We start from the raw sequence: 26,372 nt of genomic DNA, 5'->3' as shown, positions 1-26,372 counted from the left end.
ATTACACTGGGAGCATGCCACTTTCAAAAGACATATAGAAATGAGCTGTTAATATTTGATGACAAAAGCAGAAAGCTATTCAACATTAATAGGATATAATCAGATTTTATTTGAAAAATAATCCTATACATAATTTGTGCTCTGAAATACTAGAGCAGTAATTTTATTTCAATGGGGTTGTAAGAAGCATGATATTAAATACAAATACATCATATATACAGAAACCAACTAGTTTATCACACTTATAATTCAACATAGGTATTCAAATACATTTTGGTCGCTGAGGTAGACACAGATTATAATAAGCATCTTTGTTCCAGAAATCTGGACCCTTCCAGCCACACCAGCCCTGTAAAAAAAGGGAAGAGAAAATGAAATTCAGTGCTTTAATCCATTGCTGGTGTATTAGTGAAAGAACTGGTTTTATGTATCCATCCGTACATGCACAAAAGCGAAATTTAAAGCTATAAATAATTACAGCTACTCAGCCGCAGATTTATGCATTTTGAAATAATAAGATTATATTTGGTTTATGTCTTTATTCACTGGGTGTGTGTTTATAATATAAATATGGCCAATAAAAACTCCCAATTATATATAAAATAAAGCTATAAAAACAGAAAACAGTATTTGCCAGAGACAAACTCTTACAAACTGAATTAGGGTAACAAATTGCCAGAAAACTACATTGAATTGATAGATGTGCCTTTGAATTCATCAAGAGTAGACCACAAATAAAGGGGATATTAACTGTTTATAGTTTAGTAAAATAGAATAAAAATTATTTAATATATTTATTAATATTAATTAAATATAACAGAATGTAACATAAAACAGTTTTTGCTTCCATTTCAATTGCCCACAATTAGGGATTGCATCTAAGTCAACAATGAGCTTATTCCAATACTTCATTGAAAGAAGTTATTGAATTTATTTGTTTACAAGAAGAAAAGGTTAAGAATAAAGCAATATACAGAGCTTAATCAAAACCAGACACAATGTGTTTATTTTCTTAAAGCCACACATTCGCACACTATAAGCAATTCATTGTTTCCCACACTTTTAATGACAATTAGAAAACAAAGGAAAACTCCAAACGTGGAACAGTTTACCCAGATCTTTGCAAGTGATCAGGGTCATCCTGGAATTATGAAAAAGAGTGTTTCAAAACTGTTCCCACTGTGTAAGAGAAAAACTTACAAATAACAGTATACTGTTCTGTTATAAAGAAAAATATGGAAGTTATATGTATTTTAAAACTAGTTGAAGTTCAGGTTTATTAAGTTAAATATTTCCTATTTAAGGTATTTCCAGTTTCCACTGAAACTGTTTCAGCAATATTCAAGAGGATTTTGTGAACTTGACTGCATTGGTTTATGCGTTAATTTAAACAAAATGTGTGTTATCACAGTACAGTTATATATTTCTTTGACAAGACCGCTCTCCTATGTAGAAATTAAAATTGTGAATTTTATATAAAATACCAGTACGTTTAAGAACAATGAATATGAATACAGTGCTTTTAATAAATCAAAATCTCTGGCACTTAAGTCAATTGTGAACTGAGTCTCACCTTTTCTAATATAACATGCAGATCTTCAGCGCCAGTGTAATGTGGATCCAGAATCAAAAATTTAATGTGCCCAGTGATCTCATTCCATGCCACCCCTAATATAGTGTGTGCCAAGACTCCACCACCTGGGGAGGCAAGAGAAAAGATAAAGCCAAAGATAAAGCTGAAGCAGTGTGTTCCATGGCAACTCATTACTAATGGGCCACCAATATATACAACTTATTTTCAGTGTCCTTTGCTGCATAATGAACATGTAAATGCTCAATGAGGGATTGCTTGGTGAAGTGGTCTCCTTCCTTTTAGCAAGAGAGAATGTCCATGAGGACTTTCTTTGGGATTAGATGTTGGCATGCACTTTGTATTTCACCCAATGTAAATAGCCTTTGGGAATGGATGTCAACCTTGCTTCAAAGGATCATCCTTTTTTCAAGGGATCATCCTTGAAAAGACAATTAACTGTGATACAGAGAAGATACTTAACAGTACTACATCCTTCCCAACTCTTTCATTTGTCAAAACAAATAGCAAAAAACACAATGTACGGATAATTTAGAAAGCCATTATGCCCAGTTGTACTTGGAAAATATATACAATTGAAGGCTATTCCTTTCCCAAAAGCCATAGAAAAATCAAATGTCAGATGCTCCATTATGTTTTACTTTTCCAAAGATCTTTTTTTCTTTAAGCACTGTAACAAAGGAAAGGAAGGAAATCATAAGCCAGCAGGGTTTTTTCCTACCCCCAAGCTGCTTGAAAACAATCTAAGACAATAAGCAAAAATAAAGCCATAGTTCTCAAGTCTGTATTTAATTTTTTAAAAAAATGATTTTAATTAATTCAGTCTTTTAATTCTGCATTGTTATATATGTTTCCTCCAAAATATGCTGCAATGTCTTTATCATAGCTTATTTGATTGAAAGAGATTATTCATTTTGTAATTTTCTTGCTTTCAACCCTACAAACGTAATAACTAGATGTAAATAAGATCAATCTTTATAGAGATTGTTTGACATTATTAGCTTATTTGTCCTTGTTTTTTCCCTTAAAATAGTTTGAAAACTTGGCTTTTTTGCTAACTGAACTTTCAAACATTTTTGTTATGATTATTGATACTAGCAGAATCAATTTCAACCAGCATGAAATTTCATATAAAAATGCCAATGAACTCCGTGATAATGAAATTCATTGCAGGTCTCTCTGCATTTTTACTATGAAAGAATTGACCAAAAATAATTCTGCCAATTGCTATAATCTCATTTAAAATTGAGGTTTAAATATAAGTAATGCAGAATTTCTAAGAATATAAAAGGTGGGATAATTCTAAATAGACCAAAGAATACTGTATAAACAAAAGATCAGTTCTTTTCCATCTTAATTTTTCTGCTTCTTGAACATTTAACTTACTGTACTGACTCTGTAAACCTCAAATTGGACATTCAACTTACAAATTCAATTCTGTAGAACATTCAACCTTAAACTCAAATAACATGGAGTTGTAAATTCACGTTAATTGGGAAACAAATCTTTGCATTTAGTTAAATAAAAAGAAGAATGGTGCACACATTTATAGAATATCAAATGAGCATATATTCCAATGCCTGCAACATTTCAAAATGAAGTTGGAGGATCACTATGTTATCTGTAGGAGTGGAGAGTCTATAGCTCTTCAGAAAATTTCTTAAAATTCTTTAAAAAAGTGAGTGAACATTCTAACACACATTCTAAAATAATATTGTTCAGAGGAATCAAGGAACAAATCAGGATCTTCAACCCACCATTTTATTCATAAACTGCCAATAAAATATTTTAAATTAAAAAAAAATTACCGATCATCACTGGTGTTCCTTCAATCTTGAAATGATTAGCAAGTTCTCTTCCTTGAGAAGCCAGTTCAGATCCCTGGCTATGGAAAAAAAAATTAGCACCAGTGCTACCACTAACCAGCATGAATGGTAATTTAGCACTGGTAATTCGAGAAAGGAATAATGAAATATAGCAACCCCCATTATCAGGTTCATAAATTAGAGCCAAATCAGATCCTCTCCATGTAACCTTTACCATGGTAATTGTCACAAAAAAGTTGAGAATCTATGATGTTTTACCTATTACCCCCATAATATGATGCACAATTAATTAATTAGGTCTTAATCTATTTATTTTCTATATAGATCTTCCATCCAGCATTCCTTCCTTCCTTCCTTCATCCTACCTTTTGTTCAGGAGCCTAGGTGGTATACATAAGCACACCTTCCTGTCATTTTTTTCTACAAAAGCAAAGTAGGTTGGGCTAAGTGGGAATGACTGACCTAAAGTCACCCAGTGAAATTCTCTAGCTGAGAAGGGAACTGAACTAAGTCTTCCTGGTGCCAATTCAATACCATACAATACATCACACTGACTCTTATCTGGGCAATGTTGATATGGACCCACTAATATAAAGTTGTGAACAGTCCAAATGGAGAAGAGTTAGGTATGAACAGAGTCTACACCATATTCATTTGCCTATAATGAAGCAGATTAAGTGGTACTTGTCAGAGCATTAATTCTGAATATAGATAACAAGTAGTCCTTGACTTATAACCGTTCATTTAGTGACCGTTTAAAGTTACAACAACACTGAAAAAAGTGACTTATGACTTTTTCACACTTATGACTATTGCAGCATTTTCACGGTCATGTAATCAAAATCCAGAGCTTGGCAACTGACTCATATTTATGACGGCTGCAGTGTCCCAGGGTCGTGCATCCTTCTGACAAGCAAAGTCAATGGGAAAAACAGATTCATTTAACAACTGTGTTACTAACTTAAAAACTGCAATGATTCACTGAACTACTGTGGCAAGAAAGGTCATAAAATTGGACAAAACTCACTTAACTAATAAATAAATAAATTTTGGACTCAATTGTGGTCGTAAGTTAAGGACTACTTGTATAGAACTTGATTTTTCACTTTGAAGTTGCTTTGGGATTGTTTTCCTCCTATAATGTCTTATTCACTAAGATTTAAATTAAATTGTAGGCTACTTGTACAGTAGCTAGGAAAAAAAGGAAACATTATGTATAAACTTTACTATGCTAATTATTACATCAACAGTAAAAAAAATTAGGTTGAGTACAAGTTACTATTGAGCAAGTTACTATTAGCAAAATATTTGCTAATGCTATTTTAAAATTAACTGCCCTAAGCAGTTTAACAACTGTAGTATAAATAGGTCGTAAAATGGGGCAAAACTCAGTTAACATCTGCCTTGCTTAGCAATGGAAATTTTGAGCTCATTTATAGGTCAGGGACTACCTGTGCTCTCTTTCCTCCAAAGAGCTGGAAGGTGTACTGGATATAAAAATAAGCTAACATAAAATTGTTGGTGATTACTCTGTAATCTTACCTGACAAAGAGTATTTTTGAAGTTATCCCTAATAGCTGACTCAGCACAAGTTGCACTTCAATAGAACCAATCCATTGGCACGATCCAACAAAGTTGGGTGGCTTGTCTCCAACATTGACAAGGGCCTTCAGTCAGGTCACAAGAGAAAGATGGAAAAGAGTAACAGTCAGTTACACACGAATCTATCAAATCCAATTTAGTAGAGGCCAAGGGCTAAGAAAGGGATTTTATTTTAAAAATTAAATTAGCTCAGTGCTTCATACAAAATGATTGCATAATATGTTTCTTTGGCTACATCAATATTAGCAGATCATTTGCAAAATCACACAAATGTCTCACACTTGAATTGCTCCTCCTAGTGTTTACTTATAGCTACTGCGGGATCTCTATTAAAATGAAAACCAGCCACCAGATATTCCATCCAGTGAATCATAAACTGAAATCTAAACTGACACAAATGAGGAAAAGATTTACAGCTTGCTGAGAACCAGGCTTAAGTAAAGATTCAGAAATCTTATGAATTACTGCAGTGATGGAGCACATTTAGAATCTAGAATCCAGAACAAATAGTTGCCTATAAGACAGAACACTGTCAGAAGACTGAGAGCTACATGTGGACAACAAAATGTTGGATTCAGGAGTGTCTGTGCTGGGAGAAAAGAAAAAAAAACCACAATGTTGCAATGCAAACTGCACTGTATGTAAGTAGTGCAGTTTGCATTGCAACATTGTGATTTTTGTTTCCCCCCCCCCCCCAGCAATAGACACCCTGATGGGTTGGGTATAAACCCATGTTATAACGTTACGTTTGTATTTTTGTTTTCACTAATCAATACCCTGATCTCGTCACTACCGCTTGGAAAATCTCTGGCTCACGGGTTTGACGTTGGGTTTTGGGTGAATACATAGTAGCCCACGGCCCATCCGCATCGGGTGATCCACCCGCACCGGGTGACCCACCCGTACCGAAGGGTGGTAACGGCAGACTAAAAAGTTCAATCAATCAATTCCAACTTTGCGAAATCTTTTTTTTCCCAGCGAGAAGTTGAAATTGACTGATTGATTGAACCTTTTTTTTTTTTGCACATGGTGGCGGAGGCCTAAAGCGAAAAGGTTTTATAAAACCCAGCTGAAGGCCGAGGACTGGGGCGATGGCGCGCATGCCCACAGAGAGGGCTCTCTGTGCCACCTGTGGCACACGTGCCATAGGTTCACCACCACGGCATTAGAGAATACTCACCATAACAATATTTACATGTAAATATAAATGAAATCAAATTTGATGTTTGTCCTGACCCAAGGGTATACTATATGGCATCTGGCTTACTCCTAAAGCTAAAGATGCTGCCTATCACCAAAGATGGCCCTCTGTCTGGAAAAGGTCAGGCACCACTAATTTAGAACTAGTGTGAGCAGAAGTGCTTAAATAAAATATTCCTTCAGGAGCAGCTGTTTTCTCCAGTGAATCCAGATTTAAAAGAACACCTATACCTGTTGTATCTCCTTGTGTGTAGGTATTCCTCTGTCTGTGTACCCTTGATGCTTGAACCAGGAACAGATAGTCTGTAGAGATCGATAAGCACAGCCCCATCCATTATCATCAATACAATCTTGCATGTAATGATGATAACTATACGTGCCGTACAGTAAATATACCTGTGTCCAAAAAGAGAACATAATTTGTACATGTCAGAATAACATTTGCTTAAGTTAACATGTTGCCTTTTAGATATATATACATAATGAAAATGAAGATAATTTGTAGTTATTGACTACATATTTGAAAGACTATTCAAGCTAATGAATCATAAAGTTACGTAAGGAGTGAGTCTGCAAATGGGGATTAATGATGATTAAGCCATGGAATGAGTCTGTCTCTCCTTCTGATGCTTCCAGATGGAGTAGTTGCTATCAGAAGATATCACAGCAATTCTGTTGTTAAATTAAAGTTCTTAAAAAGCAAGGTTTACAAAAAGCCATTGTTCTCAATGAACTTTGTAAGATTTCCCAACAAGATCTCATCAACCTCTCTTGAACAAATATGAATCAAAAGAGTATAATGGTAATTATGATTGGGTGTCTTTTTTGTTATTGTTGACAGAGAGGCTGAGGGAGAAAAATCTGGCATTTGTATCTGCAGCTTCTGTTCTCAGTTTCTACTTATGGCTTTTCTGCACTGTAACCTTCAGTTGCTTGAGTTTCATGCATAAAGCAGCTGGAAATGAAGCCAGCTTAAAGAAGTCCTTTTCCACCTTCACCACCCTCCCCATTTCTTCATTCTGGCCAGGTTTTCCCTATGTACTGTGGTCACCCTGGCTACCACTGCATGGATCTTTTTACTTCTTTTCCTCTCCCACCTATGTCAGGGAAAGTAGATGCCAAATGTCCTTCCTTCCTTCCTTCCTTCCTTCCTTCCTTCCTTCCTTCCTTCCTTCCTTCCTTCCTTCCTTCCTTCNACCCCTTCTAAAAGGTTCTTTTAGGTGGGGGGAAACAGTATTTCATGGCTAAAAAGAAAACTTGGCAGAATTCTTGTCAATTTCAGTTTTAAAAAAAATCAAGAAACTGTATTTCACAAATCCCAATACCAAGAAACATCCCCACCCCTCCAAATGTACAGCTTTTCGCTGTAGGCAGCCCAACACAAAGGCTGTCAAAGGTGGGAATAGGGTGGTGCGTATACCCACCAGAGCAGCAGCCACCAAATGGAACAGAAACATTTTTTAGGAAGTAATGAAAGGCAGCGGTTAGATTGGGCTGTCCTGAATTGGGAAAATGCTACTTTTGATGAGTGGAGGTCCCCATCCCAGCAGCCAATGGCATCTTCCATTTCTGCCCTTCTCCAAAAGTTGCTGGGCTGCCCTCAATGCTGGGGCAAGTAGGAAGTACAGCCATTATACTTGATATTAGAACAAGCAAATGGAGAAAAGAACTCACCATACCAGACTCTATTCCAGGTTGATTGAGATGTAGATGTGGGTTTCTGAGATACCCATCTTTAAAAGATTGATCAGGAAAGTGATAGGCATTACTTCTTCGGAAATAAGGCCTATCAAGCGGTAGATTAAATTGCCCATGTAATTCCTAAATGCAAGGAAAAAATGAATGAGGATGAGCAAGTAAATCAATAAAAGATCCAGACTTTTTTTCTGTTTTACTTTCAAAATTAAGATTGGTTTTATTATAGTTTAGAGAACTAAAAAAACAGCATGTTATAATATTAACCACCTTTTCCATAATGAGTTCTTAACTATGGAGCGATAACTTTGATACATTTGATTCAGTAGGAGGCCAAAAAGTTTTTTATCTGTACAGTATTCGTGTAATCAAAACAATTTAGAAAATATAGCATACCAAACAAACGAGAGAATTGAAACCAACTAAAAATCCATTTCAGAATGAGAAACACATGAAGTTTTAGGGAAAGAAAAGGAATGTCCTTAATTTGTGAGGAAGAGGGCTAGTTCCAAATGTGATAGACAGACAGATAATAAATAATCTAGGGGTACAATTTTTACCACTTAAGAACATAAATATTATAGTCCTGCTGAATCAGAGCAAGGGCCATATTTAATCAACATTTTGTTTTTCACACTTGCCACCAAATGCTTCTGGGGTGTTCACAAACAGGAAGTGCACTTAGATTTCTCCTAATGTTATTCCCACTACATTTGGAGACCTGCAGTCACCAGCTGGAGGTAACTCTGAGTCAGTCTGCCCTTCATGAATGTATCTAAGCTGCTTTTAAAGCCAATCAATTTAGTGGCTGTTACCAAATCTATAATAGAGAATTCTACAGAATAATTGGGCACTGTGTGAATAAGTGCTTTTTGTTGTCTGTTATAAATTTCCTTCCCTGGAATTCATGCAGCTTCCTGCCCTATTCTTTTATTTTCCAGTTTCTTTTACCTACAAAAAAGTAAAATATCATACCCAGAACCCATGCATTAGAATAAAATCTTGAAATTCATGCCCAGGAGAGGAGCAGAAGGGAATTATATATTAATAACCTTATATGGTTTAATAATTCTAAGTATTTTGCTTAGCATCAGATACCTTTCGGTAAGTCTCCAGCTGATCATCAGAAATGCCTGCAGGAAACGAAACTGTTACTAGATGCTTTTTTCCTGGTAACATGAAATGAAATTGTTCGGGCACCACAACTGATGTGCCTCTCATATGTTGCAAAATGCATCTTTCCATATCTGCTAGCTGCGTGTGAATTGCATTCACTAGGAGGTTTCTTACACTGTAAAACAGCAAGATAGACTTAAGTTTTCCCCCACATTCTCTTCATTAGATTTTCTACACTGAGCAACATCTATAGACATTATCAGTGCTTTTTTTGTCATAGAATGCACGGAACGGCGTTCCGGCACCTTTTTTTGAACGGAAGAACCGGTTCCTTCTAAGCTGCCAGCGCGAGTTACGAGCGTTCACTTAATGCTCTCATGCTTCCCCCTCCCTTCCTGCCACGCGGAACTCACCTGAAAAAGATCTGTCTCCTCTCTGCCGCTTCGATCTGAGGCCAGGGGATGCGCCCGCAACCTCCCGCCGCCAAATCCAGGCTCCGGAGGCCTGGAAAAGACCTCTGCCGCTCGGATCCATGGCTGCAGAACAATTTTTGGGGCCCCCAGCAGCCCAATCCAGGCTCCGGAGGCCTGGAAAAGACATCTGGAGCCCGCATCCATGGCCGCGGAGTAATTTTGTGGCCCCCCCGCGGCCCAATCCAGGCTCCGGAGGCCTGAAAAAGATCTCCAGAGCCCAGATCAATGGCCGTGGAACAATTTTGCACCCCCCCCAGCGGCCCAATCCGGGCTCTGGAGGCCTGGAAAAGACCTCCAGGAGCCCAGATTTATGGCCGTGGAATGATTTTGCGCCCCCCCCCATGGCCCAATCCGGGCTCTGGAGGCTTGGAAAAGGCCTCCGGAGCTTGGATTGGGCCGCAGGGGGCCCCCACAAAATCGTTCCGTGGCCATAGATCTGGGCTCCAGAAGTCTTTTCCAGGCCTCCGAAGCTCGGATCGGGCTGCGGGGGGCTGTGGATGCGTCCCCTGGCCTCAGATTGGAGCAGCAGCAGGAACCGCGGCAGAGGAGACAGACCTTTTCAGGTGAGTCCTGGGCGGCAGGAAGAGAGAGGTATCTTCGTGGGTCGGGGAGGCCTTGGGGACCTGTTCCATCAATAGGCCCTCCATGGCCTTCCCCACCCTGAGACACCTCATGTTTACTTAACGAGCCGCATGCATTTTAACGAGGAAGAGAGTGATCTTGCTAAAGGAACTAGATTCACTCGAGTTTTTGAGTTACGAATGGAATGGGCAGGCTCCATTACACTCGTAACTCAAGGACTATCTGTAAAGCTCTGGCTCGGTGAAAGGAAGCTGCCCGGGGAAATCGGGGGCATCGAAGGTCGACCTGGAAACACTTCCACGGCCCTGAAAGCAAACCCTCTTCTCTGCCTTGGTTCATGAGGCTCCCCCCACCGCCTCCACCTGTCCTCACTCCCTTGTTGGCCACCAGGGACCAGGACTGACTCCTGGAGTGAATCTCTTCCAGGGACCAGGTGCGCTCCCAAAGCAGCAGCGCCGCCACCGACTTGGTTGCTCTGGTTCCGGAGGAAGCCTCTGTGTCATCAGAGGTGGAGGAGGGTGAGGTGGCAGAAGACATGCCGGCCCCGAACAAACGCCCTCTCAAAAGCCGCAGCAATGGTGTCCGTCAGCTGACGCTGCTCACATGATCTGCGCCTCGGAAATTCCCTAAAGCGGTTTCTTCTCTCCCCCCCCCCGGCTCCATAAAGGGCTTTCGACCGGAGCCAGAGCTTTGTGTGAGTTCCGACACCCTTTTTTTTTTTTTTAAACAAAAAAAGCACTGGATATTATATAACATATACTGGTAAAGGTGTTTATCAGTGTATTGTCTGATTTACACTCTTGGTCTCCAAATATATTTCGGAGATTTATATCTGCCTTTTCATTCATTTGTAAGATGTGGCTCTGCTAAAAACTACAAGTTTTTAAAGGCTCTGACCCTTATACTGGATACAGTTCCTAATCCATTTTAGAAAAAGGTGCAGCTTTTTTTTCAGGAAGCATTTCAGGATTTGGTAGATGAAATCAAATTTGGAAACGACAGATTTGGGGATTTCAGGCAAGTATTTTACACTGTACTTCTAACTAGTCTTCAAAATGTAGTTGTAAATGAATGGTAATATTAAGACCGAATTACAGCAATTCATTAGTAACATTACTCCAGCTAGAACATGACCCTGGGGGGTAGGCTGTTGTAAAGGACAAGTTATTGTTAACTATTTATCCCATTTTGAAAGCATTGCCAAGAACGTGTAGTGACATACAAAGTTTGAGGTAGCTTTGGACTTGAATGTTTGATAGGTAGGTGCCACGTCTGTGTGGAGCTTGCTCTAAGGAGACCAAAGTGTCGGAATTTTCACTCCAAGTGCTCCAACTGTGAATTCCCTTACTATTCAACTGCAGCTGGCAGAAACCTTTTTAGTTTGAGGCATCAACCAGTTTTTTTAGTTAAATAGTGATGCTATGTATTTCTGACTTAACTGTACCCAATAATTAATTGTTGATTTTTAATTAATCACAATCTGTTTTTGAATTGTTTAATGAGAAGGGAATCAGCATTTTTAACAAATAAATGAATGAAAATGGTACCAAATATCCTAAATCAGTGATGGCGAACCTTTTAGAAACCGAGTGCCCAAACTGCAACCCAAAACCCACTTATGCATCGTCGGGTGCCGGGTGGGTGTGGCCCATTGGCTGGGTGTGGCCCATTGGCTGGGTGTGGCCTATTGGCTGGGTGTGGCCCATTGGCTGGGTGTGGCTGTGGTGGTAACGGCAGACTGGGTGGGACTAAAAAGTTCAATCAATCAATTCCAACTTTGCAAGGTTTTTTTTCCCGCGAGAAGTTGAAATTGACTGATTGATTGAACCTTTTTTTTTTTGCACACGGCACTGGAGGCCTAAAGCGAAAAGGTTTTATAAAACCCAGCTGAAGGCCTAGGACTGGGGCGATGGCGCGCGTGCCCACAGAGAGGGCTCTGAGTGCCGCCTCTGGCACCCGTGCCATAGGTTCGCCACCACTGTCCTAAATTGATGAAAACTGTAAAGGAGAACAAACCTAGGTTAATGTTACATGCCTGAAAATTCTACCCATTTGGAGATCTGGATACACATAAAACTGCAACAGAAACAAGTTAAAGAAATCTAAAAAATACATACTCAGTTATTTAATCTACTTACTTGCGCCATGTTTCTTCAGGAGAAACAGAGACCACAACATCAACCGGCAATGTCATGCTAATGTAGTGATGCTCTTTGCTTTCCTTTTCAATTACTGGAGCCAAAGGCTCAAATGAGGTTGTAATTTCCAACATGAGATCAATATTTACTATTGATGGCTGAAAATAAAGAAGACTTTAATATACAAGTTGTAATCTAAATTACTCCAAAGATTCTGTTTCCCCATCAGATAAAGTCACATTGTGGAAAAAAAGTTAGATCAGAAAAGTAGCAGACAAGGAATCCCATCACCTTCCCTAGAATCAATTTCCAATATAAATTAAATAACTCAATATTGATTCTAAGAGAAAAGGACTAAACATATTATCTTTTTCACAAATACTTGCCTATAAATAAAACTATAAATAATTCTTTCTTCACATTGCACAGAAAAGTACATATTGCAACAAAAAGGCTATACGTACCATCTCTTGTAACTTTTTATCTTTCTTTTTTGAAAATCTCTGCTTGGTGCCCCCTTGTTCAAATCTGGAAAACATTGCCAGAATGATTGCATCACGACAAATTATTATACCATCTCCAACCACAAAATCATTATTTTTGTCTAGCCATACTCACTGAATAAACTGTAGTATCTCCTTGCAGGCAGAGTCATCTGAAAGCTCAGTTGCCATGGAGTTCATCCCACTGTTTGGCCACAAATATACTGAGCTATGACAAATCCTGAATACCAGCATATCAGAAGCCAGTTTAGCTGAAAGATCCTTGAAAATGTATTTGAGTGCCTCTTTTGTGGATGAGTCTAAAACAAATGGAGAAAAGAAAAAAAGGTAAAATGCATAGGGAATTAGCTGTAGATTTTATATAATGAGACTTATTTTAGAAAGAAGAAAAAGAACAATTGTGAGTTTATCCATTAACTGAAGACTGAAAGAAGTGTTCTCAATTAAGCATTTCAACATGAAAGAATTTCCTAAATAAGAGCAGAAGACCTGTAAACTGCCTAGCCATTTGGGTTTTGGTCTTCAATCACTTGGAAAGGAGAAAGGTCTATTAAGAAGAGTAGGACTTGCTTCTGAATGAATCTGCACAGTTGTATTATTCCAAAAAGAAAAGAAAAAAAAGAAAAGAAAGAAAAGGGAAGGGCTTCTCATACTAACCTTGTTAAAACAGATTTTGTTCATACAGTAGTCATTTTTTAAAACTTTTGTACAGTATAATGTAATACAGCATTTTGTATTTCTACAGACTCACCATCAGTAGTGGCTAATTGAAATGCAAAATCCAAGCCTCCTCTTATTCTAAAAAGTATATCCATAGTGTCTATGATGACCTATTGAAGGGAGAAGGAGAAAAAAACAACAATCCAAGTGTTTCTGGATTGAAAATTTTCATAAATTGTCATGGCTTTTGTGGCTCAAATATTCAAACCTACCATCTGAAAATGTAGCAGCTGAATGATTTTCAATTATGATGAGTTGTTTATCCATAAATGGTTGAATTAGACATAATGTTATGCTTACACATCATCCTGAGCTATCAAAATATAGGGACTGAATTCACACAACATATTGACCCAAGGTTGGGGACCATCCAAACCATTCTGATTGATCAAGGTTTTGGTAGGCCTGGCTATAATACAAAGTGTGGGGGATCTTAGTACCTATGTGAATGTGGCTTCCCATTTTTGTTTTCCCCCCTGGTGGTTTTGTGAGGTTTCTTTGGTTTTTTAAAATGTTAAACCCAATATAGAGTTTCCACTATAGTGTTCCTTGCTTCAGACCATTCCTCAATCATGTTGTAACCAGGATGAATACACTTTTATTCACTTCATAGATATGTTATAATTGTTAAGGGGAAGCTTGGCCTTGATCAAAGATCAGACATTTACAAAAATATTAGCAACTTTTAATTTATTTGGAGTCCAGTTATATAGTAGCATCTAGCTGATTCAATCTTGAAAAGCTAAATAGAATTGAATCTCATTAGTACTTGAATAGACTACCGGAAAATCCCAGACCAGGTATTTCAAAAAGATATTCTGGGAAAAAGTCAATAGTGAATTACTTTCATACTCTTACCAAGAAAATCAGAGTTGTCTGGGAAGTCACCAGGAGTGGAGCTCAGGAACTTCATGTAATTTATAGGGAAATGTATTTTTTATACCAGTAGAATTTACTTTTAATTAAACTTATAACAAACAAAAACCAAGAAGCAGCATTCCCAATGCTATTCCAAATAGTTGTTCTATGTTAACTACATTTACAGGAGGAAGAATGGCCACCATGAAGTTCTGAAAAAATAACTTCTATCACAAGCTGGGCCCAACAAAGAAAGATTGAAGCTAATCTGGGCTTTTTCGGGGTGGGGGTACTTTATTGAACTAAAAGATTAAATTTAAAAAAGAACAAAAAACGCAAAAACCCATGACAAATTTCTTACAAATAGGTCAGGTATAAACAATTACCAAAAATATATTCTTTACCAAAAATTTTACTGTTCTCCCATAAGACCTAAACACTGAGAACTTTCCCTGAGTCCTGATATTGTGGGAAGTCAGAGCCCCCCCCCCAGAGAAGAAAATATTAAAAGGGGCAGAAAAATATATTTTTCCTCAAAGGGATTTTTTTTTAAAAAAGCAGAAACCAAATCTCTCTGGCCTCAAATCTCTGCCCCAAGCAAGAGCCAGCCCTATACAAATGCAGATGTAAAACCATCAGAAAGTTGGAGCCAGAGAACTCAAGAAGACAAAGAGAAAATCTGCATACCCCACCCAAACTCTAGGAGTCATTAGCCCCCATCATCAGGGAAGCAGGATATGATAATAGGATTAAACCACAGATATCAAGGCCTAGGAAAACACTCAGAAATAGCCTCAAAGTTTATGCCACAGGAACAGGAAACTATTCCAAACAAGAGGCTAGAGGGGGTATAAAAACCTTCTACCCATGTGCTCAGTCCCTTCTTCCCTCTGCTCTTTCCTGCAAGAGCCATCCTTCTGCCTCTTCGATAAACTGTAACCTTCTTCCCAAAGCAGTCGCCATGTTGCTTATTTATCCCCGGCTTGGATGAACCAGGATGAAGACTTTACTTCTAACACTGGACAGGGCATTGGATGATTCCACATGGATTGTAAAACACTTAAATGAGATACAGATAGTCCTCGTTGAGTGACTGCTTCAGACAGCAACAACTGCAGTAACAACTGTAATGGAAAAATAACTTTGTGCCCAGTGCCCATGTTTACGACCTATACAAAGTCTCTGTTAGTCATGTGTTTGCCATTAGTCAATTAGTATGCATTATCCTATGTGAAATCATAAGCAGTCGCATGATTTCCCACTTAGCGACCAATTGGCTTAAACATTGAGTTGCCGATCCTAACTGCAGTCCCTAAACGTAGACTATCTGTACATCTTCGTTGGTCTCGGTCTTTCCGTGATTAAGGTTATCCCTCCGATTCCGTTATTCCCTTTCGTTTTTTAATTTTATTATTTTATCATCTTATTTTAGCTTTATTTTGCTGTCAAGCTTCTTCAAATGCTAAAGCAGCGGGCAACTACAGTACATGAATCTAGGAAATTGCAGAAATGCAAACTCGTCCGTCAAACTGCCTAACCCGAAGGCGTGCATGAGAAGCTCTTCTGTGCCTAATTGCAAATGGGGCCAAGAGGGGCTGCAGGCGCCCCCTGAAGCTCCCCCCCAGCCGGAGCCGACGGGACAACAGCTGCTTCCTGACTGAAGGAAGCGCTGGGGCTCGGAGCCTCCCTCGAGGCCCTGCTGCTTTCGAGGCAGACAAGTCGAGGGATGCCGTTGCTTTAATAGCAGAGCGACCGCGGGTATCATCGGCCTGACTTACCACGTCCGTCAGTAAAACGTCAGGAAGAAGCAATCCCGGCAGCGGCATGCTCCTCCTCTCCGATCGAGGCCCTCCCCCCGTCCCACAAGCCGACACGTCACTCTTCCGCTCTACTCTCCCTCTCTTTGCACAACAAACCGAGCGACGCGACAACAGGATCGCGCCGCTTTTCCCATTCTATCGTTGAAACTGAAGAACTTCATTTCCGCTGAACGAGGTGAGAAGTCCGCGGCGACGCTAAGACACTGTACTGTAGTAGCCTCCCCCGCCTCACTCCGCGGACCTTTGGTACCGTTGAAACATAGTTGTTTCTCAAAAGTTCCCGCCCTCTTTGATTCGCGACGCTAGTACCTCACGACCCCTCTCTCTCCGCTTCCTCCACCGGAAACCACAACTCGATTGGATCGCTGTCTTGCGTGGAAGAGAGGAGGGGAAAAAAGAGAGGGTGAGTTAGAGTTAAGCCAGTCTGAGTCGGCCCATGGGTGACTGGGAGCCAAAAAGTTAAATGAAAGAGCGGGCATTCCGAAACGCCCAATTGACTCCCCGTATCCCGTGCAAGCCCTCCCTTCCAGGCGTCGTCTCTGTGCTCAGCGTGTATATCTGATACGACTGACGGAGGGATTCCAAAGTTGGATTAGTGTATTAATTTCGTAAAATTGCAGTGATTTGGAGGAAGGTACAATAAGCTCTTTTGCAAAAAGAAAAGATGAGGCACAGCCCGGTACAACTTGAACAGTGTGGGATCCAAGTGGATTCCAGCTACCCTTGCTAGTTGCAAACAATAATTTAGTATATGGTTGTTGGTTTTGTTTTTTTTTGAGTTTTGCTTGATACATGACTGGAAGGCACGGGTTTGGTCTTTAGTCACACTGGTTAAAGGGATGTGATTTAGGCCATAGGAAATGCTTAGGTTTTCAAGACCAGTCACAGCTGTAGATTATGGTAACAGGTAGGATTCGATAAAAGCTCTTTATTTGGTTAGGTTAGATTTAAAATTCCAAATTTTAAAGATTCTTCTGGGATTACACACATATCATTTTGATGAGATTGTTGGATAAATATATTCCAATGAATTTATCATCAGAAAGCTCTATTAATCACATTAACATTTTTTTATAGGTCTTAAAACGAAACACGAGACTTGAACAAACCTTTTCGTGAAAAAGTCTTTTCGTGTACTACTCAACATTTTATTTATATGGGAAGTTGATCTGTCCCTATGAAGGGTGTGAACCAGTATTGTTTTTACGACTCTTCGTCATCTCAATATATCTCGAACAGGAAAACGTCTATGTTGTCCCTTCTGCTATTTTATTTTGTATTTGTAATTTGAATACGAGGATAAGGTAGAAAAATAAAATACCCAGGATTTCATATTTAATGCTTTCCCCCCATATTGTTTATTGAGTATTGACTTCGATGATTGTGAGTCCAGTATTTAAATCAGTTCTTTAGGAACACTGGACTCACAATCATTGAAGTCAATACTTCAAAGACTGAAGCATTTTAATGTGTATTTCTTTTCTTCTAGGGAGCATAAGACTTTAAATATTTTCTAGACTAAAAGTTATCATACAGAAGTAAACATGCCTTCTGAAACAGGAAAAACAGACATGGACAGAATTGGCCTCTTTAGCGAAATGGAATATATTACTATTGGAGATAAATATGTCTCGCCATTTAGCCGTAAGTACATTTTTCTATTCAGTTCAGCAATATAGGATTGAGTTCTCTCTATTTCAAGAAAGGTCTTCCTTGCCGCATTTAATAAATTTAGCATGTTGGATGAACACCGAGTTAAAATAGGATGGCTGTGGTAGATTGATTTATGTTCACAATATACAAGACAGCTACACTGGCACAATCTTTATGTCTAATATGATTACAGATGTCCTAGTTGATACGTAGATGACTTGTTTCCTTTGATTCATTCAAAGTACCACTATAATTTTCTGCTTTTGCTGTATCTCCCTAGAAAACTGGCATATTAGCCCATTTTGTTCTAAATGGCTCTTATTCTTTGCTATCATTTACCTTTAATTGCTTTAATTTTACACATTGCTCCCATTTGTTTAGATTCCTTCTACAGTTTAGGGGGAATGGGTTTTTGGTAGTTTATTATAGGGATGGGTATCTTTTCTTGCCTTTTCTTTCTTTAGGAGTAGAGGTTAGAGTTTAAGAGGTTTTGACTGGGAGTTTCAGATAGAATAACACATTTCCTGATATGTGTTATTTAAGATGTTATTTAAGGGAACACACTATGTTTTGGTTTTTTTGCTTGGTTATTTCTTTTGAATGTTCTATGTAAGTTGATTAGCCATGCTTTAGGCAGTGAGATTCTCAAATTTCTGGAAAAGGAGCATTCTCTCCTTCCTTCTATGATAGTACTAGATTTTCCAATCTGTAACATCTACTTTTGGGAACAAATAAACTGCTTCTTAGAACAAATATTGAAAACAATTCATGTTTTCATATTCAGATTCAAGGCAGCTTATGTGCAAAATGTAAAGCAAAGTACAATCTTCCTTGAGTCAGAGTCAACTTCTGATGTCATTATTGACATTTCCATGCAGTTTCTGAGCTGTTTTCCCCATGGCAGAATTAATACAAATGACTGAATCGATGCTGAAATTGTTCCCTTATTTTAAAGGCCCTTTTAATGAAGCTGCAGGCAAGAATAAACAAATGCTACCTGGAGGTATTAAAGAGAAAGGAGCCACCCAAGCAGGATATTTTGATCCTCAGTTTTCAAGAATTTTTGAAGGTGAAAGTTACTCAAATCCTGTTCAGTTAAGGAGAAGATACCGATTGGCTGAGGCAAAAAAAAATCTGGGAGCCAGACCCTTTCTTCCCAATAATGGAGATAAATTTCCGTAAGTTCTAGGAAAGCCACTACTGGGTCTTTTATATAAGTTATATGGCATTTATCTACTTATATTGATATTTTCAGTTAAAAATGTATTTTAAAGTTTCCTTTGATATCTAAATTGCCACAAAAGCTGGCAGGAGATTTCATTTCCTGGTAAACACATATTTAACACTGGATTTTCCATACAAAGTTTGCTCCTGTGATTCTAATTATTCTCATCTTCTTTTCCCCTAGATTCTCTCTAGTGCCACAAATGCCTTTCTTCCTCTGGGATGGCTTATTTTAATTTCTGCCAATTTTCACAAACACCCCAGACATCATTTTTAGGAAACATTCTGAATATGAATGGTGGGCACATATTGAAAGATGTAGAGAAAACTTATGAAGATGTTTCTCTTTTTAACTGTGTGCTATACTTGGTTAAGCTCCCATATTCCACAATGGGCCACGGTGACTGGGGAATGCTGGGAAGAACTCTGTCCTAGGAAAATCTACCAGACTATTTTTGTATAACAAAGCATCATCAGGAGAGAAAGAATTATCTACAATATATTAGACAGAGCACTTGCTCAGAAATAGCATGAGCAAGGAAAGAAAATCAAACTGCAAAGCACCACACGCTAAGCAGCCAACAATAAATTGGATTCATACTATTTGCGTCTTTCAGTGTTTCATTTTGCATTAGTATGATATACAAACCCAGTCACTATGATTTGTATGAATGGCCATGCTTTTTAAATAATGGCTCCCAAGGATTGCAGGGATGTGTATTGTCAAAACTATAGAGTAATTGATAGCTTATTTCTGCAAGTACTTTGTATATTTTGCAAATAAAGTGATTGTGATGTGTCTACCATATTTTGGGTCTGCAATCTAAGAGAACCTAAAAGGCCTCAAAAAGGAATCAGGGAGAACTAGATGTAGCTTGCTTGCCTCTGACTTAGTATTATGAATGAATTCAGGTACAGAAATGCAGAATTACATTAAAATATTCACCTCAGCAGAGATAAGCAATTTTTCTCTGGTTAGGGAATTATCTGTTGGTTTTTCTAAATAAAGGTAATCAAATATGATATAAAGTCTGACAGTAGCATGGTGACATCATCAAAGAGAGCAGGGCTCTTTTCTCCATCAGTTTTTTTATTATTTTGGAAGTCTGGGGGGTGATTTTAGCCAAAAAAGAGTATTAAAACTAATGAAGATTTAGTGCACCTATTTTCCCCCTTTTTTTGAAAAAAAAAATGCTGCAGAGTTTTTGGTGTTCCAGAAGCTGCAAGAATGAACCTAGGGACTGAGTGTGGCCTGAGGACTGTCTACAAAACCTAATCTATTTACTTTAAAGCAGAATCCAATATGTATATATATATATATGTTCAAAAGTAAGTCCACTTACTTCATTTGGCCTTAATTCCAATTAAATATAAATATCATTACCCCTTTAATGTATTTTTTAAAAATAGGGCAGTCACTCTTAGTGGAACAGGTACGCTAAGCTTGTAACTTGTTTATCTGAAGCAAACTTATTATATTATATTATTATATTATATTTTGCATATTTAATAGAGAATGCTAATCTCTGTATTCCTTCTGTGTCTCAGGTGTGGCGTAGGAACCTACTACGGAACAATTAGTGGTCCATGTACCTACTTCAGTGCTCAATTGAAAGATAAGATTGCATATGTACAACCAGGGAAAAATCTATACACCAGTCCAGGGAAGAAAGGAACTGGCTATGGGTAAAACATTCTAGAATTTTAATATTAAATATATCTTTTTTTTTAAGGGAAGAGATAGTTGAATGTTGCTGCTATCACTGTTTTATTTCTGTATCTAGGTATCCAAATCTCACCATAGGTAAACCATACACACATTCAGTTGAATTGTTTGACATAGGAAGAATAAATTTTAAGGTAAAATTCAATTGGATTTCTGTTTTATTTTATCTTGATTGATAACATATCTTATTCCTTCTAAACAGACTTTATTTGGTATCATCCTAAAATTATACATCATTAACCTTTATTTGATAAAGAAATAAGAATACATTTTGTATATTATTTCAATATATGTTCCATTAATTTATTATTTTCTCAACCTAGGTAGTTTTGATGTCACCAGTACAGTAAATGGTTGGAAAGTGGGTTTTTGTACCTTTCCCTGTTAAGATTAACTTCATCAGTTAAAACAATTTCACAGTAGTGATTGTCCCAAAAATGGTGTTAAAGCCATATATGGATTTATCTTTAATGTGAAACCTGTTTTAGAAATCCCTTTTAAGTGGTGAAGGAAGGAAAAGCCATGCTATGTTTTTATTAGTTTGCAAATTTATTTGCTTTAATGTTATAATATCCAAGGTCCTGCCTTATATATATTTGGCTTTATATCTTTAATGCTCATTAATACTTATTTCCTACCACTTATTGCATTTATAACTTCAGAAATGCAAGCCCAAGTAAGCTTGCTCAGGAATAATTACAGCTATGTAGAGCTTATCTAGAAATATGTGAGCATAGAGTTGCAGCCTTAATCTTACCCCTAACTTTGGTTAAGGAGTTGAAGAGCTCAGTGTGACATTTTCCATTTCTGATTTGGCCAGAAAATATCTGAAGAACATCGCCATCTGATGAAAGGTGGACCATTCAAGTTAAATCTTTATCCCCGAGAATATTTCGATACAAATCCTTACCATGATGAAGTGCCGTTGCCTCCACCAAAAAAACAACCTGAAAAAGTACCCATTCCACAGCCTTTTAAGCCAAGTTCTCCAGCTAAAAAGGTGTGCTTGTTAATAGTCAGACTTCTCAAGAAATGTTTCCTTTTTACTTTTACAGATATTTCCTTTTAGCAAAGAAAAATGATTATGTGTGATATTTACTGCAATGTAAAGGGCATATTTATTGGGAAAAAATAAATATCCAATTAATTTTGGAAAAAAGCACATCTATGGAATCATCGTAGCTTTTTCAGATTTAATCCAAATAGAGATCCAAGAAGTGACCCATCCTGGAACCCCTTCCTTTATAAGTTGCAGATCTAGAAAAACATAATTAGAAACAAAATCAGCAAAAAAAAAAAAAGAATTTCTGTAGTTGTTCATCTGTGATGAACCAAAATCAAATAATCACTCTCATGCTTAATGTGTTGTATGAATCAAACATTATGGTTGTAATTAATGTTATAATTTACTGAAATATACGGCATCTGCTATACTGCAATGTATCTGCAATGTATTTATTGCTCTAATTGTGTATTAAATCAGTGTTCCTTTCTTAATTTTACATCTGGATGTGGCTGAAGCAAAGTATGTAGTCATCAAGTATATCAAAGTTCAAATTGGTTTGGCCATCATATATACAAAGGCTGAATGAAGTACTGTTCAGCAGTACTCTAGACTTCCTCACAGTGTTGTTGTGAAAATTTCATAAATATATCTTGGAGGAAAAGTAGGATATTACTGTGTTAATTAAGGTAATCTAGCATTTGGCTGATATTGTAATTCAAATGCTACATTAAAACGATAAAGATTCCTTCAAGTTAAGCTTGATTCTTTTGACTATTTGTGCATGTTCATACTATTATCTTGGCAATAATACAAAAGTATTTTACAGTCATCTCTTTCAGGATTTTTTTTCCCTAGCTTGGTCTATAGTCCTGCTTTTCGGAGTGGCGTCACAACCAAATATTATTCAGGACAGTCTGTTTATATTCTTGAGACCAACTCTTGAAGGCTTATGATTTTGTGATTCTCTGGGAAAAGAAATTAGGTGCTATACTTGAAGTAGGCTTTCATATTACTTTGTACTAGCTCATAGTGCTGCTAAATTCATATTTGTATTTTGTGTAGATGAAGTATTCTTTTGTAAGTCTGCAGTATTTGACATTTCTTCTTGTCCTTTTAGCCAGGAGGCATGAAAGCAGGCACATTTGATCCGTTTCCAACTCATTCTACAGACCCATATGGCATTAGAATGCCTAGGGCTTCCACAACTAATAAACAAGGAAATGTATTTCACCCTAATCCTGGAACTAAGAGCAGACCAGTAAGAAGTATTATGGCCTTAAACATTGAAAAGTAAGTATTGCCAAACTGCAGTATTTTATTTCTAGGAAAATCTCTGCAGTAGATATTCTTGAACCTGGTAGCTATTCCCTTCATTTCTATACACTATTCTGTGAAGATTCTCTTGTTATTTACTCAGTGAGGAGAGAAATGTGTTGAATTTCTCCAGATGTTTTGAAGAGTTCTTGTTCTATTTTATATAGTTGAAGCTTGAATCCTGAGACTGATGAATAATAATATAATTAAGGCTGTTTATTTAAATGTGGGATCCTGATTTAGCTAAATCTAATAAAGTCATTAAGAATCTATATCATGCCTGACCTATTAGACCAAATGCACTATAACTCAACATCATATAAAGAGGCCTCCTCACTTATTTACATATGTACCCACCAATCTTTGGGATGTGCTTGCTTGTGGTTTCTCTATGCAAACATCTGGAAAAATAGGAATTAAACATACTCCACTTAAAAATACGGTAGCTTATAATAGAACCTGATAAGCCAATGGTAACTTTAATGAAGTGGCTGTAATAATGTAATGTGAAGAGTGCCTAACATATTGTTATTCAGGCAAATGAATGAATATTCAGTCCTGTCAATTAATTTACTGGTTGTTTTATAAAACACAAGCACACACACACACACACGCTTATCTTTCCTGCTTTGTACCTTTTCTTAGCTACCAAAGAAGTGTGATGCTAATCCAGTATGATGGAATAGGATGACCTTTGAGAGGTAGAGTGGGGAAGAGGAAATTTATGTTCTGAAAAAATAAACATAAACCTATTTCATAAAATATTGCTATATTGAGCAACTAGCTGAAAAACAGAGAAAAATGTTTGGAGTCAATGGCTGGAAGCAAGTTGTTTTTAATCTGAACTTCATAGGATCTGAGTTAGAAAAAAATGCTGCATTATATTTATTTAAAGGAAAAAAATCAAAACTTGAATTAGAATCTTACTGAAAATTCATAAAATGCAGAATAGAGGATTTCAGGCACCCTTGAGAAGGAAATTTTTACCTGAGCAAAATAGAATGTATATATCAACTTACTCTTGTGACACGTTGTTGCATTTACATTTCAGGTCATTAAATGTAACTAATTACACAAATCCCCGTGTGATGTCGTATTAGCTGCACAAAAGCAAGGTGAAGGAATGTACTTTCTGGACTGCAAACAGTAACAGCTCAAATAAAAGTTTTGTGGCTGAGAGAAATATGTCAAATACCGCTATCTGCCTTCATTTTATAAGAACTAATTAATAATATAGTTACTGATGATATATATATATATAATGTAAATTAAATTTTGATATGTTATTTATGTTGTGTATATCAGATAGTATTTTTTGGGGGTGTGTTTTTTTGTCTGCCATGAAAAGAAATACTATTATTTATTATTGTCCTGTGTCTTTTTTTTAATCTGAATGTAGTCATTAAATAATTGCTCTTTTAAAATGAAGTTCCGTGAATTGTAAATGCTCTTGAATGAAAGCAACTAATAATAACCTGGGCAACTCTACACTGAAATGAATATTCTTCAGACATTTAAAATGAAAGCTGAGAATTTAACTTCATAGTATCACTGTGGAACCAGACTTGCTAGCCTCCTTCCCCAACTTAGAACTTTTAAAGCTTTACAATGGGTGAAAAGTCCCAAGTCATCCAGTGAGCTATTGAATCCCACAGTTTGTGATGGAAGTGAAAAGAACTAAAGAATCAGTGTCTTTTAGTCATCATGTCTGTATTTTATCTCTAGATAACAGATAAGAGTTATCAGTCTCCAAATACCAGTTTTGGGAAGCATGGAGGAGAGAACCTTTCCCTTTCTTTCATACTAATGAGCATTTTTGCTGGCTACTGATTGTTTGCTGTAAGAAATAGGATGCTAGACTGTTGAAGTGTTTCTAATCCAAAAAAGTTTTTCTATGTTAAAGCTTACACCTGTGCTCATGTGGAAGTAAACCCATTGAAATCATTGCAGGTTCTTTCTAAATGGACATATGTACACTTGTGCTGAATGTCCACCTATGACTGTCACATTCTCATTCCAATCCAAGGATAAGATGTACCAGCTTTGAAGAGAATGCAATGAAATTTGAGTTTCAGCTGGACTTTAGCGGGATTATCTCTTGAGCAGAATAGTACAGAATTCGGCTATTTATAGAATTATTGATAAAGTGCTTATAATTATTTTAAAATAATATTCCTGACTGAAATACTGCTAGTGGTTTATATATTATATTGATACAAGAATTTAGCTGACATCCATTAGCATAAATATAACATATTTTCCCTGTGGAAAAAAAACTCTTCTAAAATAATGATCTAAAATATACTTCTCCTTTTGTAATTAATGCATAGGTACTTTTCATTGATTGAAACTCATGATTAATCAAGATGTTTGAATAACAAACCTAGTTATTACATTTGTCTTCTTAAAATTCATTTTGCTCTAACTATTAAAATAATAACATATAACAACATTAAGGAGAAATCATTCTTTATTTAAAGAGGTTTAAATGAGGGTTAAAATTAAAATTTAATTTGATAAGAAATGTTATTCTAGTTTGTAATTATTTATATAATACATAGATGAATGAGGTCCTCTTAACCATCTAAAACCACAGATTAATTTCTGCTTCTATGATTAATTTATGATAGTTAATCCAATAGCTATACTTAAGCCGATAGTTAAGCCAATAGCTATTCTTGAGTTGAGTTCTTAAATTGAACAGTTATAAATATATTTCTTTCTTAACGTATTTGTTCAGAATTTCAAAGCATTAAGGAGCAGAGCAAAAAACACTGCATTTCTTCCACACAATAACAGGAAAGTCCAAGTCATCAGTAATGGTGTTGGAACAGCTGATTGTAAAAGTACTGTGGTGATTCTTGACTTTGCCGTGATTTATCTCTATACTGAGTTCTTCTTCCAGTGTCGTTTGGATTTCAGCAATCTTTCCATACTCTAGCAAATTGTAAATGTTGGGAAAGTAGTTAAAACAAATTAATTTATAAGGAAATTGCTATCTAGATGTGATTTCTATAGATCTTAGAATATAGTATAAGCTTTCCTTACGTAAAGAATAACACAAAGATGCATTGAGAATTTATTCCTAAGTAGCTTTCATGTAGTACACAGAAAGTCTAATATAATGTAACTTAACAGTCATAGTGTATTCTTATTTCTTAGTTTATAGAAGACATTAATGATCAGAGGTTGCCTTGAAAGATAGAAATAAACAATCTTCACAAAATATGCTTGTGTAAACTCCCTCATGTAAGAATACATTGGTATAAAAAGTGGCAGCTGCCAATGGCAATGTTCCAGTCTCTACAAGACCATTCAAAATTTC

General features: G+C 37.0%; 2 protein-coding genes across 4 annotated transcripts; one reads left to right on the top strand and one right to left on the bottom strand.

The window, feature by feature from the left end:
* Nucleotides 1–10: 10 nt before the first annotated feature.
* UFSP2 (UFM1 specific peptidase 2) lies at nt 11–16,114 on the bottom strand. 3 transcript variants are annotated; one of them, XM_015831787.2, is made up of 12 exons: nt 16,083–16,114; nt 13,478–13,556; nt 12,842–13,025; nt 12,688–12,751; nt 12,224–12,381; nt 9,013–9,205; nt 7,894–8,040; nt 6,451–6,615; nt 4,960–5,084; nt 3,400–3,476; nt 1,574–1,698; nt 11–349 (listed from the first exon to the last, which is right to left on the bottom strand). In XM_015831787.2, exons 2-12 carry the CDS (start codon nt 13,539–13,541, stop codon nt 263–265), a joined length of 1,389 nt encoding a protein of 462 aa, XP_015687273.2. In that variant the 5' UTR covers nt 13,542–13,556; nt 16,083–16,114; the 3' UTR covers nt 11–262. The 3 variants fall into 3 exon arrangements, 2 of the variants coding, with proteins under 2 accessions (XP_015687273.2, XP_015687274.1); XR_003810737.1 differs by lacking the exons at nt 3,400–3,476; nt 16,083–16,114; XM_015831788.1 differs by lacking the exons at nt 11–349; nt 16,083–16,114 and having other exon boundaries at nt 1,573–1,698; nt 3,400–3,472.
* A 384-nt stretch (nt 16,115–16,498) lies between these two features.
* Nucleotides 16,499–25,198, top strand: CUNH4orf47 (chromosome unknown C4orf47 homolog; the record flags this gene model as incomplete). The annotated part of the gene is given in 8 exon segments (XM_015831786.1): nt 16,499–16,527; nt 17,614–17,768; nt 18,733–18,955; nt 20,550–20,687; nt 20,786–20,861; nt 21,548–21,727; nt 22,851–23,023; nt 24,099–25,198. Coding segments are annotated over 7 exon segments (939 nt in total). The 3' UTR covers nt 24,148–25,198.
* Between the last annotated feature and the right edge of the window lie 1,174 nt (nt 25,199–26,372).

The sequence above is a fragment of the Protobothrops mucrosquamatus genome, unplaced genomic scaffold, assembly GCF_001527695.2.
Source record: "Protobothrops mucrosquamatus isolate PMUCROS unplaced genomic scaffold, P.Mucros_1.0 scaffold_280, whole genome shotgun sequence".
NCBI lineage: Eukaryota > Metazoa > Chordata > Lepidosauria > Squamata > Viperidae > Protobothrops > Protobothrops mucrosquamatus.
This window is presented reverse-complemented; position numbering and strand designations above follow the sequence as displayed.